This window comes from Panicum virgatum, chromosome 3N (genome assembly GCF_016808335.1).
Source record: "Panicum virgatum strain AP13 chromosome 3N, P.virgatum_v5, whole genome shotgun sequence".
Taxonomy (NCBI): Eukaryota; Viridiplantae; Streptophyta; class Magnoliopsida; order Poales; family Poaceae; genus Panicum; species Panicum virgatum.
Genome location: NC_053147.1, coordinates 1,733,152 through 1,748,290, shown reverse-complemented (window position 1 = coordinate 1,748,290; position 15,139 = coordinate 1,733,152). Strand labels below are relative to the sequence as shown.

At 44.8% G+C, this 15,139-nt stretch overlaps 1 protein-coding gene across 1 annotated transcript; it reads right to left on the bottom strand.

The window, feature by feature from the left end:
* Positions 1-13,703: 13,703 nt before the first annotated feature.
* Positions 13,704-14,837, bottom strand: LOC120668133. The gene is made up of 2 exons (XM_039948059.1): positions 14,542-14,837; positions 13,704-14,428 (listed from the first exon to the last, which is right to left on the bottom strand). Exons 1-2 carry the CDS (start codon positions 14,795-14,797, stop codon positions 13,704-13,706), a joined length of 981 nt encoding a protein of 326 aa, XP_039803993.1. The 5' UTR covers positions 14,798-14,837.
* Positions 14,838-15,139: the final 302 nt, after the last annotated feature.

The following is a 15,139-nucleotide window of genomic DNA, read 5'->3' as shown; positions in this document are numbered from 1 at the left end:
TATGAGATAGTAGCCCCTCCTTTAGTGATGAAGTTGGAGGATCTGTGGTCTTGCATGTTGGCTACTTGTTCACAACTCTCTGAGGTAATTAATGGAGCCATCTTTTTTAAGTCTGAATGGTTCCAAAGTTGAAGCGCATTCTCGGTCGGTGAGATTTGTTTCGCTCTTTCCATCCACTGCCCATATCTGCAGCCTCACTCGCACATGCCTCCTTTTATCCTAACCGGATAGAATGGGTGTTGTTATCAGACGTGACCTGCAAAATGTGCTTGTCACCTTAGCATACTTAAGTAGCGCTACCACTTGTTTATCCACACATGTGTGGCTGACTTCAAAGTTAGCACCAATAATTCTTGATTCTTCGCTCTCTACACCCTCACATGAATGAGCTTTGTGGTGTTTGCTAAAACAAAAATATCGATTCTCAGCTCAGTCGTCTAGATGAACATGCTGAGACAGTCTGAATTCCTGCCTTTTCTCCTGCATATGTTCGAAGAGAAAAGAAGAAAACCACGCCATCTTTGGAATTCTCTGACTGTCTGGCAGCAAATCATCCATGACCACTTTTTTGCCTTTTGTCTCTTAATGTGATTACATATTTGCAGCAACCTGACAGTCCTGGGATTATTTTTTTTCTCCATATAGTTTACTCCGCAAAGATTCAGCAGGCTACAGACTTGTGACAACTGAAAAATTAACGCCCGTGCCAGACGAGCTACAGTAAACTACAAAGTTAGGATTCCGAATCATGTTGGTTGGCATCACGTTGTTTAGATCAACTTAAAGAGATTTGCTTTTGCCTTTCTTGCTAAGGGGCACCAATAATTAAACAACGGCAGATCTGTTCTCGGGAACGCTAATTATGTCTTAGCCCATAAGATACAAGGATAAGAAGACTGAACTGACAGAGTATCCCTGACCCTGAGTATGCTGTATTTTTCTCTTACAGACTGGCAAGTAATTAGACAGGCATCTGTCTTTGCATCATTGGTGACCTATTCCTCTGTCTTGCAGTCTTTGCCCGTCTCAAGTTTCCATCTGCACATATCAAATACTTTGTACTATCACTATCACTAGGGCACAATCACATGTTAGATACTGTATAAAGCTTCGTTGCCAATTAGGATACAAAACTATGTGTTAAAACCAGGCAAAGTCAAAACACGTTGCCCATGAATATTCTGGATCAAGAACTCGTGCATAGCAGTGCAAATAAGAAATTGGGACTGTAAACTTACAATGACATGGAGCTTTTCATTTGAATTGTCCACATTTTGATATCCAACTAAGTAGGCCTTAACTCCAGAGCCTAAACATGAGTGTTTGAGTGCAGCACGTCACATAGATATAGGCCATGCGAACACGATGCCACTGATTTGACACGGGCACTGACAAATCTAGGATTTCTTATTAGGATGGTCCAATAGAAGGCTTTTTTATATATATTAATGGATAAGTCGATTTAATCTTATATAAAATATAATTTCCCACTTTTTGTCTTCTCAATTCAATTATCAATTGTTGTACGTAAGAAAGTAATTAGCAGGTATTGCTATTTTTCTATAATCAATAAATAAGGATAGAGAAGAGAAAATAAGAGGATAAGAATTCTTGGCCAAATCTTAGGGTGGGTCAAGGCCCACCCCCGATCCGCCCTTGGATACGTGTCCAATATGTGACCTTGAGATTTGTTGATCTGTATGCCAATCAAGGCCCTGCCATCCTACAAGGGACATATTATAGTGTTAAAGCCACCACGTTCACCGATAGGATCTAGAAATTCTTACAATAATATACAAAAGAGAAAGTTTTATACAACTGGATTTATGTAGATCTAACGGTCTAAAATAACTCAAGAGTTCATATCCGTGGAGGATGGAGAGAGGCGGATCCACATCGCGAGTGGCAGCCGAGGGATAGACTGGCCAAAGACCAGGAACAATTCAAGATGGGTGATCCGAGAGGCTTCCAAACTGAAGATCCATCAAGGAAGCGAAAGGGCCATGGAACCAACCGCTCTTGAGCATGACAGCTACCAGCATAGCCAACGATCGAGGTACTTGCAAAATCACAACTCACACCCCTCGGTTCTGGATAGGCTAGGCCCCAAAGCTTCTGAACAGAATCCTAGAGGGAAAGTAGACTCTGCTGCTGGCAAGGGCATGGTGGATGCAGGGAAGGATTCAACTAGCGGGGTGTGCTTCTGGTGTCGCCAAGAGGGACACCATCAGGCCACTTGCACAAACCCACCGTTTTGCTTCAGATGCAAAGACACCGGCCACATTGCTGCAAAGTGTCCGAGTAATCGAGGATGTTCTATGCACATGTATGGTTTTGGCATCCCGGAGCAGGGGTTTCACTGCTTGAAGATCCCAGGGGCAGCTAAACAAAAGTCAGCGGCCAATGTGGGGTTGATCCAGGTGAAGAGTGGTGAGGTGAATACCGAGAAGTTGGAGGAAGAGCTGAAGAATTTAATAGACAGGAATTGGATTTGGAGGGTAAGGAAGCTAACGGATCAAGAATATTTGGCCACTTTTCCAAGGAAATTGCTCCTGGACACCTTCTCGCGTTCCAAGAGTGTGGATCTCACTCTGTACAACATCTCTGTGACTATATCTCACTTAACCATCGATCCCAGAGCTTGCTCAGTATTGCAAACCGGCTGGGTCCAAATATCCAATGTGCCTGACTCGGCTAGAAACCTAGAAGCTATTTCTTTGATTGCAGAGTTGGCCGGGGAGGTTGTGGTTGTAGATGAGGTGTCGTTGATGTATGACAGTAGAGTAAAGCTAAGAGCTAGGGATGTATCTAAAAGCAAAGGCTTTGTGTAGATCTTTGTTGAGGGGGTGGGATATGAGGTCAAGTTTGTTCCTGAAGGAGCTACTCAAGGACCCAAAGATCATCCCCCCACCACAGGACAAACCAGATGATGATGACTACAACGAAGATGATGATGAAGCAGATGACCTTTCGGATTATGAGGGGGAGATCCGGCGCCGATTAGAGGAACCGTTAGCACCTAGAAGATCTAGTGGTTCTAGAAAGGAAAAATCAGCACCTAACCCCCAAGGTAAATCTGTTAGAGGAGAGAAACAGAGTATCTCAGATGGCCGTCAACTTGAAAAGACACAGGGTCGTGAAGAAGTGCTAGAAATTTCTCCACTAGCTGCTTATAACCCCAAAACTGAAGCACTAGTGATTTTAGCTGCTGATAAGGAATTGCTCTCACAGGAATCTAACAAATCAGCTATGGAAAATTCTGATAAGAAAGTGAAGGAGCTGAATATACCCCCAAATCACTCCCTAGTGCACACTGAAGATGGAGGACACAGGTTCCTGGCACAAGAAAAGTGGCCAGCTTTGAATTTAAACCAACATGATGATACATTGGGAAATGATGGGGGGAGTTGGAAGCATTGGGGACAGTATGCTAGAATTCCAAGAGTCACTTGGAGAGGGTGAAGTAGTGGAAAGTCAGCCTTATCCTGAGGAGGTACCGGGGATTTTGATACATCAACAGCAAGAGGCATGGGAGGTCGAGTCATCTAAGAAGAAAAAAAATATAAGTTCAGACCTCACCCGGCGGTCGCAGTTAGGAAAAGTGCGAGGATCTCAACACCTGATCCGGTTGGGAGGGGGGACTTCTCTTCTATTCCAGGTAACAACCATCCCACTCCTTATGGTTTTGCTGTTCTTAATACTTGTGAGGAGGACGATCTAGCTAATATTACTCTAAACTGTGAAATTATTTTGGGGGAAAATAAAACTGAAATTGATGCCACTATTAGTGCAATGCAATTAGAGGAGCTCTCTAGGGCAGCCTTGGCAGAAGCGTCCTATAACTTTAACCTGGAAAAGAGGGTGTCGACTGAGCACTGTCTAGAGGGGGAGAATTTAAGTTTGGAAGTCGTGGATAATTCTCAAAGGATCATTCAGATTAGAGACAAATGTGAGACTGATAAACTTAAGTGTGCAGTTCAGACTTCTTTGGAAACGAAACAAGGAGGAAAACAGACAGTGCTACCTAATGGGGGGAATCTACAGGAAGGCCGAGCTTGTTCTAAGGAGGGGGAGCAGCTTGACGAGGGAAAGGAATTAACAGGCCAGATTATCTCAGAAGTGGCCTCTACTAGCAGCCAACAAGAAGTAGGACAAAAAGGGGGTGTGAAAAGTAATAGAACTGAGAACAAAGACAGGGGTACTAGGCTGAGTAGAGAACTCAAACGAATCAGCATCCAATGAAAGCAATTATCTGGAATATCAGAGGTTTAAGGAAAAAATCAAGAGTCAGACACCTTAGAGAACTTATTCAGAGTGAAGATGCAGAAGTGGTTGGAATCCAGGAAACGATTAAGAAAGACTTTTCTGACCGGGGGCTAGAAAGTCTGGCTCCAAGGGGTGGGTTTAGCTGGCGTTGGACACCGGCCCGCGGACACTCTGGAGGTATTTTGCTGGGGGTTAAAGAAGATGTTCTGCAGATCAAAAACTGGGAATCTAATGAGTTTTATGTTGGAGCTACTATTAGACACATACTCCTCAATATTAGGTGGGATTTCATTACAGTCTATGGTCCAGCGGATCACAATCATTCTGCTAATTTTCTTGACAGCTTAACAAATAGATGTGAGACTGCCACTCTTCCTTACCTGCTAGGGGGAGACTTCAATTTAATCAGATGCAATGCAGATAAGAGTTTGGGGGTGGGGGATGCTAGGTTGATGGATATGTTTAATAACTTTATTGAGAAATTTGAGCTAAGAGAACTACATAGAGGGGGGAGCAAGTATACCTGGACCAACAAGCAAGAGGTTCCGATTCAAAGTAATATTGACAGAGTTCTTGTTAGCACTGAGTGGGAGGAAAAATTCCCTCTAGCCACTCTGACATCTTTGACGAGACTGGGTTCGGATCACAATCCTCTTTTGTTGCACCTTGGGGGGGGGAACACTTTGAGGAGTAGACAATTCTATTTTGAGTGACAGTGGTTAGCGGAAGAGGGGTTCCTACACCTGATCAACTCTAAGTGGGAAGCTTCTAAGCTTAAATGGCCGGATTCAGCATATTCCCTTGATAAGTGGCATGGTGGTCTTTGCGCCCTACGACAATTCCTGAAAGGCTGGGGTAGCAACATCCGAGGAAATTACAAAAGAAAGAAACTTGAGATTATTACTAAGATAAAAGCTATTGACCGGCAGTGTGAAGATATAGGAGTAGGGGAGGAGGAGGCCTGTTAGCGAGCGATTCTGGAGCAGGAACTGGACAAACTTATGGAAGCAGAAGAAGTTTACTGGCAACAGAGAGGAAGTGAAAAGTGGGTTCTTGAGGGGGACTCAAATTCGAGTTTCTTCCACCTGGTGGCAAATGGTAGGAAGAGGAAAAAAATCCATTTTATCCTTGGAACATGAAGGGGAGGTTGTCACCGACCCGGGAGAATACAGGAAGTCATCTACACCTATTACAAACAACTTTTTGGTAAGTCGCCAACTAGAACTGTCTCTTTGGGGGAGGATGTATGGAGAAATAACGGTAGACTGTCAGAAGCAGACAATATTGAGCATACTAGGCCCTTCACCGAGGAGGAAGTGAGGAAGGTCGTGTTTGACATGAAGGACAACACTGCTCCGGGGCCAGATGGTTTTGGGGTGACCTTCCACAAGAGCTACTGGGAGTCTATTAAAACGGAGTTCATGGAGATGGTCAATGACTTCTATCTGGGAGCACTAGACATAGCCAGACTGAACTATGGGGTGATTACTCTGATCCCAAAAGTAGAAGAGGCCAACAACGTGAAGTTATTTCATCAGATTTGTCTCCTAAATGTTAGCTTCAAAATCTTCACAAAACTAATCATGGTCAGACTTGCTATAGTGGCAGATAAGATAATCTCCCTGAATCAGACAACCTTTATCGAAGGACGATATATCGTGGATGGGGCGGTCATGCTCCATGAGATTATACACGAGCTGCAAGCTAAGAAAATGAGGGCAATTATTTTCAAAATTGATTTTGAGAAAGCATATGATAGCATTTCTTGGAACTTTGTAGAGGAGGTGTTGAAGAAGAAAGGGTTTGTAGATCAATTGAGAAATTGGATTATGAAAACAATAAGGGGGGGGGGAGTCTGTATCAACATAAACGGGGAGAACGAACCTTATTTCAGAACACATCGAGGACTTAGACAAGGGGACCCCCTTTCCCCTCTTTTGTTCAATATGGCCGCGGACGCTCTAAACCACATCTTGACCAAGGCCAAGGAACAGGGGTTGGTTAAGGGAGTCGTACACCACCTAATTCCAGGGGGGATCACCCATTTGCAATACGCAGATGACACAGTTCTTATAGTGGATGGCGACCCAGACTCAATCAGAAATTTGAAGTTCTTGCTTTACTGTTTTGAGTGGATGTCGGGTCTAAAGATTAACTATCACAAAAGCGAATTGTTCACTTTTGGAATGGATGAGGCAGACCAACTGGTGGCAGCTAACATATTAAATTGTAATATTGGAAAGATGCCCATGAAGTACCTTGGTTTCCCCATTAGTAGAAGAAAGGTAGGAGCGGGTTTAGAAATATTGTAGAAAAGATGAGGAAGAAGCTGCAGCCGTGGAAGAGTAAACATCTCTCTTCTGGGGGGAGGATGATTTTGACAAACTCCTCTCTCAGCAGCATGCCCACCTTTGTAATGCGTATGTTCTTGCTACAAGACGGAGTTCATAAACAGATGGACAACATAAGAAGCAACTTCTTCTGGAATGGAGGCAGCGCTAACTTCAAATATCACATGATAAAATAGGAGGATGTTTGTTTACCAAAAGATTTTGGAGGGTTGGGTATCCTTAACACCAAACTGTTTAATGAGGCCCTGTTGACAAAATGGGTTTGGAGATTACATACTAGCTCTGAAGAAGATTTGTGCTGCCAACTTCTGAAGGCAAAATATTTAAAAAACAAGACTTTGTTAAGCTGCAAGGGGGGTAAAGGATCACAGTTCTGGAGGGGGTTAATTAGATCAAGCACAACATTAGTTGGGGGCAATTTTTGTAGTGAATAATGGTAAACTTACTAGATTCTGGGATGATGTCTGGAGAGGAGACATCCCTTTGAAGCTTGCTTTCCCTAGGCTATACAATCTGAGCTCTAACAAAATTGGGCGAGTTTGTGACTTTTATAACAATGGTAGGTGGTTTCTGAAGTTCAGAAGGGCCCTCGGGCACCAAGACCTTGTTGTCTGGGAGGCCCTCATGGACCTACTGGAAGAAGTGCATTTAAATAACAGCCATGACGTAGTCAAATGGGCTCTGGAAAAATCTGGTACCTTTACTACTAAATCGATGTATAGATGGCTTTCTCATCGGGGGGTCATTAACAAACGCCTACAACATATCTGGCAGAGTCATTTGCCTATGAAGCTTAAGGTTTTCCTGTGGCAAATCTCTCATAACAGGCTGCAAACCGGGGTGGGTTTGAAAAAAAAAGAAACTGGAAGGGTAACCATCTTTGCAACATTTGTGGGCAGCCGGAAACGGCAGACCACATATTTTTTTGAATGTATTGTTGCCAGGTTCCTATGGGTGTGTTTCAAGGAGGCCCTAGGATGGGATCGGGCTCCTACGGGGTGGTAGGATTTCCTTGATACTTGGATTCCTTTTGGGGTAGTGATTATAATGCTAAATTGTTTTTGCTTGCAATGGTGCTTTGGAGGTTGTGGTTATCTCGCAACAAACGAGCGACAGAAGGAAAATTCCCAAGATCCCCAATTGAGCTGCTATTTAACTGTAACGGGTTTTTGCAGAAATGGAAGAGATTGATGCGAGCTGACGAGCAGGCCAAGATAGAGGAATGGGGAGGACAGGTGAAATGGTGGACTGAATCTTTTCAACTGAAGTGTAGGAGAAGACTGTCAGATGACTTCTTTCTCTGATGTTTTTGGGGGAGTTTCCTATTTGAACTTGTCGATGCTGTTTAGCTTTGTAGCTAGTGGCTTAGTTTGTCCACCTGTTGGAGGCTGTGTCCTCGGGGCTTTATTTTAGACTGTTTCCTTGTTTGTTGGGTGGCTGCGCCCCCTCTGTGTCTTTGGTTAAACTGGTTTCCCCAGTTCTGTGGGCTCTGCCCGTACCTTTATATGCTTTCTATAAAAGCTGGAAGTTTCTGTTAAAAAAACGATGAATAAATAGCTAAGTTTAAAATAAGTTAAGAAAAATCAAGATAATTAAAGAGTATATATCAAATAGGATTAGTAAGCAGTTAAATTAGGAATTAAGAAAAGTAAGAAAATTTGAACTTGACCAGAGAGTCCATGTTGAATAACATTAGTAAATAGCTAAATTAAAAAGGGAACATATCTGGTGGAAACCGCACCTCCATGAAAATCCGTGCAAACAACGACAGAAAAGTCGTCTAAATTCACCAAAAAAATTACACATATAGATGATATGATAATACACAACCTTGTAAAATATCTTGTCCAAACTCACAAATCATCTGGACAACTTCTGGCTTAAAATTTGTTATTTTTATATCTCACAAATGAAGTCGAGTTTGGACAAGATATTTTACAAAGTTGTGTATCATCATATCATCTATATGTGTGATTTTTTTGGAGAATTTAGACAATTTTTTTTACCATAATTTGCACGGGTTTTCACGGAGGTGCGGTTTCCACCAGATATGTTCCCAATTAGAAATTAAAAAAATATTTTATAAAGATCTAATGATCTAAAATAACACAAATAGTTCATATCAAATACGATTATTAAATAGCTAATTTTGAAATTTAGAAAATAATACAAACCAGGATATGATCAAAGAGTCCGTACAGAATAAGATTAGCAAATAGCTAAATTCAAAACTAATAAAAATAAGAAAATTAGGACTTGATCAAAAAGTACATTCTGAATATGGTTAGTAGTAATAGCGAAATTTGAAATTACAAAAATAAGAAAAATTAACTCTTGACAAAGAGAGTGCATGTTGAGTGTGATTAGTAAATAGCTAAATTCATATCGGATATGACTAATAAATATATAAATTTATAATTAAAAATATAAAAAAATAGTAGTTTATTTATAAAGTGATTAAGAGAAAATTATGAAGGAAAATATCTAAATAAATAGTCTATCTCAAATACAACTAATAAATAATTTGAACATAAATAGAAATGACAAGTTCAGTTAATATTTCATGTAAAATATGATTAATAAATATAAAAATCTAGAATTAAAAATAGCAGTTAAATAAAGTGTATATAAAAATATATGTCTCAATCAAACCAGCCATGGAGATCTGAACTCGACTTTGGCAAGATCTGGATTCAATTCAACCAGTAACAATGATATGGTTGGAGATTTCCTATATACTAGGTAATAGAAGGTTCATCTACCTATTGATGACAAGATTGAAGCACAGTTATCTTGCACGTGGTTAATCACGTCTTGGTTTTGCGGCGCCGCCGGGACAAATTGAACCAACCAGAGATGGATCTTTTCCTTTTCTGAGAGGGTCAAATCAGAAATCTTGATGGATCAAAGGGCTAGCAGCGATGCAGGTACGTCGTACCTTTTCTCGACGTCTAGTCATATTCGTCGCCGTCACGCACGGGCTTGCGGCTGCGAGCCATACTTGGTCGGCCCGGCGTCGGCGCCAGCCGCGGGAGGACCAAAGCAACGGAAGACTGGGTGCGCCGCGGTGCCTCGTGCGCCCGTCGGCCGTGACCCGGCCCATGGTAATACCAGCCTGCACGTCTGACGAAAACAAATCCCATGGAAGGTCGAGTGATGCACTGACGTCTGATGGTATTGCAGTATTTTGCTTGCAGTTACAAAAGAGATACGGAGTACGATTCAGTGAAAACAACTTCCTCCATTCTGGCACCGAGGGGGCCCTCTGTTGCCTTCCTCTAGTGAAAAAAACTTCCTCCATTTCTATATCCCTCGACGTACAGTGATGTGCTTCGTCGTGCTCATCAGATGGTGCTCAACTTTTAGTGATGTGAACTTGTGAAGAGTGAACTCATGCAACCTTGCACCACTTTTTAAGCAAACAACAGACCTTAAACGTGCTGAAAAATGTTGTCCAATCGCGAATAAGGTTTTTGCTGCGCTGTTCTCATGGGGTACGTGTCTGCATTTCTGTTGCCCCCTTGAGTCAAGCACCACTTGCAGCTGTTCGTCTAGAATCTGCAATAAATTCGGTCCACTGCACGTTGTAGAACAACGACATCGGGTGGTATATATGTTAACAAGAAGGCAACCAGTTGTTGCACAAGATGTCCAAAGGAAATGGCATTCATATTACTTGGGTTCGTTGGTCAAGCTTGCTGTCAGCCCATTGGAGAAGAGAATAGACGCTGTCTCCCCTAGCCTAGAGATGGAATTACAGCTAGCATTACTTTGGTTAGTTGCTCGAGCTATATCTGCGTTCTGATTGGTAGGGCTACTACTTCAGAACTCTTCCAGAAAATGGCTACAGAGTTGTAGCTGCTTTATCATAACCAGATAGAGTTGCTGTCGTTGTCAGACGACGTCGCCTGCAAATGTGCTTGTTTTTATTTGGAACCCAAATACAGCTAGACAACCGAAACCAGACGCAACGCAATTGCTCAATCTCAGTTCACCTGCTGGCTGCTGCCTGCCCTGTTTACATTTTCAAATATCGATGTTCAGTCTTCAGAAACAACGCTGTCAGTACTACCCGTACCAATGATTTATCCACTCGTGCGCTTTGACCTTTTGAGAATCAGGTGCCCTGAATAATGAAGCCCCATTCTCCTGTTTCAATAAAAAAGGGAGACTAGCTTTTGAACATAAATTCAAAACTTATCTAAAATTATACATGGTTTTATGAGTAATATCAATTTTGAATTGTGAGTTTGAACTTTCGAGTCTAAAGTTTATTTTTAGTAATAAAAAATTGGAGTAGTAATTCGGCCCAGCTACGGGGGGAAAAGGTCAAACGGGCCACTACAAAATAAAGAATTGGCCCACTACAGCCCACACAGGAGGAAGCGCACGGCGCTTGCTCTGTTTTCCCTCCCACCACCCGCCAAATGTTACAACATCCAAGATTGACAAAAGTTAGCTGTTAATTCAGTCAAAAAGGGTGAAGGATAGTGTTACAAATATAATAATATATTATTTTATTATTTGGCCAACAAACAAAGCATCCATGTTCACTCTCAAGGTCTAGAAATTCCAATGTTAATCGGAGAAAAAAAAATTAAAATTACCCACCACTGCCATTACAAAAAATTTAGCCTAAAATGTCCATATACATATTTATAAATTACCCATCAGTGTCATTATATTTCTATTTATAAATATAAATTTATCCATCATTTTGCATATCAAGCTAAATATCATGCATACCTTTAGGATACTAGCTACACAAACAATTAACATGTTTTACCACACGCATATCTTATTATATTACCAAAATCTCAAATGCACATTCACGATTATATTATTATCAGTCAAAATAAACAAGATAATTCTAAGCTTTGCACTATGTTAGACTACCACCTGACCTGCAGCGATCATGATAAGAGCAAAAGTGGGGCCAGCGATGAGGATCAAAAAGTTGGAGGCTAAGAGCAAGGGTAAGCGCCGCGCCGCAAGCTTCTTCATCCTCCATTGAGTCTAAAGACTGTCTATCATCTACTGCCTACTCACTACTATAATTCTGGATTAAGCGAGACACTTTAAAAAGACCTCTGAGGCGTACATAAAAAATAACCGTCTCTTTTAATACCCACCATTAACAGAGGCGGTCATAGCCTATTCACTGTGGCGGTTAACGAAAACGCCTCACAAAATCGATTAACAGAAGTGGTCACGTTAGGGGTGACCGCCTCAATTAATACTGCTGTTTTCAGAGGCAGTTATCCGTAATAGGTCCGCCTCAGTTAAAGAGCTCAGCCCGCTCAGTCCCGACTCGGCCCGATAGAGAACTCCGTGCATATATACCCACACTTAGGGTTTTCTTCTCACCCCACTCCCCCCTCTCTCTCATCAAACCCGCGGCGGCCTCCAAACCTCTCTCGCCCTCCCTCCCTCCTCCCACTCCCTGCCTTTCCCGATGGCGCGGCAGCCGAGCACCTCCAGCCAGATCCGCAGTGGGCGAGGAGAACACAGGCGGCGCCGGCGCCGGCGACCGCAGGCGGGCGCGGCGCAGCGGAGGCAGTCGCGCATGGCAGCGGCCGTGGGTGGAGCGCGTCGGGCGGCGGCGCGATGGCCGGCCCGCGACGGGCGGCGGACGACGGCGTGCGGATCAAGCGATGGCGGGCGGCGGCCACGGCGGATCCGGGCATGGCGAGCTGGGGCGGCGGCGGCCATGGCGGATACGGCCACGGCGGGCCGCGACCGCGGCGGATCCGGCCATGGCGAGCTCGGGCGGCCGCGGTGGGCGGCGACTGCTGGCGGCGGCCGCAGGCACCGGCGACGGTCTGCAGCGCAGCTAGATGGGCTCGGGCGGGCCCGTGATGGGCTCGGCGGGCTGGTTCTTTGTTTTGTTTTCTCATATTGATTTTCAGAGGCGGGCAACAAACCGCCTCTGTAAATCGCGATTTACACTGACCCTAGGTCAGAGGCGTTCAGGGTTGCCTGCCTCTGAAAATCGATTCTAAACGCCTCAGTAAAGATTTTTTGTAGTAGTGTGGTGATGTCTGAATGTGCATGTCTGCAGGCCCAATGTAAGGACAAGGCCATTGCACGTCCAACCTAACCCTTTTTCTGCATCCTTCTGCATCCCTGTCCTTACCGAGGGAGGGTCCTTGACATTACTCTAAAAGTTTGTTGCCGACATTGCTACAAGACACTACTGCACCTCATAATTAACACCACAAGCTCAAAATAAAATTAACACCACAAGCAGATAAGGAATCAGGACAATATTGATCAAACCATGATTGGTATAGTAAACTCATCAGACTTGAACATAAACATAGGTTACTAAAAATTCTGAATGGAATCTTGTGCTCTGCACTATGGGAGATTTGTTGGCTCACAGAAAGCAAGAAATTTGGATTGATTGTTCCCAATAAAAACTAGGCCATGGAGGCATGACGCCATGCAACATACGATAGAATTAAATATAGTAGCAACAGACGACCATAAGGATCATAAAGTAGGGAAACTAGCAAAAGAACAACTGAATCAGTTGAACTGAGCAGTGGGCAGCATTACTACAAGAGCTGGCAGATAAGAAATATGTTACTACTACTATCGAATGGTAGTAGCTAAGATCAAGAAGATAGGCAGTCGTAATAGGATTAGGCTGTGCACTTGCCATGCGACCACATCACTGATAAAGAAATATCTAGGCAAAGGGATGTACCACTGCAGTAGCCGCAGAAGAGTACTCTTGATTACTGAAGCAAGTAGCATTTGATGAGAAAGATTTAAGTTTATGAATAATAATTTGATAAAAATGCAATATATATTTAGAATATCAATACTAGCTGTGCAAATGCGTGGGTCACCTCACTAGTTGATATTATAACTCATTCTTTAATACATCAATCAATAGCAGGCTTATTTATTATTGCTGTGAATTTCATGAGTCATGACCATGCAAACATGCATGGTTGGTACAGCTCCGACAACATCATACTCCTATAAGTTTTACTTCTTGCAGACCGCAACCACACCTTCACCGCCCATGCCACCGGCTCAGGTGATACGGATACGAGCGAGCTCTCTCTCACAGTCTCACACCATTGCAACACCATCATGGTCATGGTGACCAGCACCAGCAGGTGCGTAACGCGCGACGGCGCAGTCGACCGCGAAGAGGTTGGACGTGGTGAAGTTGCTCTCCCCTCCCATGGTGGGCATGGTGGCCCTGACGTCGAACCGGTTCACGTAGTCGGAGCGGTAGGTCTGGCCGACCACGCCGTGCACGTCGCCGGTGAGCGCGTCGAACTTGAAGGCCAGGTCAAGGTGCGCGAGGCAGTCGTCGGAGGTCACCCCGTACCTGTGCACCTCCGACTCCTCTTCGGTGATGGGCACGGCGTTCGCCCTGATCTTGAACCTGCCGTCGAGCGCGACCAGCACGCCGTTGGCCGCCTTGGTGCGGGTGATGGACAGTGCCGGCACGGCGCTGGACGTCCACGCGGCGTCGGCCTCCTGCGGGAGGCTCACGGGCTCGCCGTCCAGGGCGAGCTTCAAGCGGTCGACGTCGTCGTCCCAGGTGGCGGTCTTCCGGGCGCCGACGTAGAGGCGGTGGCCGTCGAAGAGCACGGCGATGGCCTGGATCCAGGTGAAGTCACGGGTCATGCCGTCGCCGCCGCGCTTGCCGATGAAGTGGGCGTTGATGTGGAGGTCGCGGTCGGAGAGGACGCAGAAGTCGGCGTCCCTGCGGCCGTGGAAGAAGAAGGCGTTGCCGTCGCCGCCGATGAAGCGCGGGTCGCCGCAGGCTCCCGGGACGCTGCACACTGCAAATTAAATGCACCGTCACAGTCACACACAACAGATCCGGTTAGGAATTATTGAACAGGTCGACAAGATCATCAAGATCAAGGGAGAGCGACAGATCGAGCGTGCTCACCGCAGACGGACTTGCAGGAGTTGCAGTCGGCGTAGCATGACTGGGGACACGCGGCGGGGCACTCCATCGGCTTGCCGAAACAGTAAGGGTAGAGCTTGCGGTCGTGGCACTTGACCTTCATTGGCTTGGGCTTCTCGTGCTGCTTGGGCCCCTGCGCCTTGGGTGGCCTGCCGGAAGGCGCGGCGGCGGCTGCGACGGCGAGCAGGAGGACGGCCGCCGCCAAGGCCAGGGGAAGCAGCAATCCCAGCCTGGCCATTTGCGCTAGCTAGCTGTAACGGCGGCGGCTTTGTTGTGCTTGTGGACTGGGGTGAGTGGAGTGGTGCGGCTTTGTTGTGCTTGTGGAGTGGTGCTGTATGAAATGGTGCGGCTGCATGCAAAGATTCCTAGGAATTTATAGCTAGGCGACTGATGAGCTTCGTTGTTTGGAGATGGTGATCGGTAATCTATTTGCCGGCCTTCCCTGCAGGTACACGTATGCCTAGCTTTGCATTGAAATGTACTCTTGCAGTGCTTTGAAGTTTTCCTCATCACAGGTTTTCAGGGCAGGGCATTTTATCTCTAAGTCAATCTTAGTAGAAGTGTTATAGAAATGTCATAA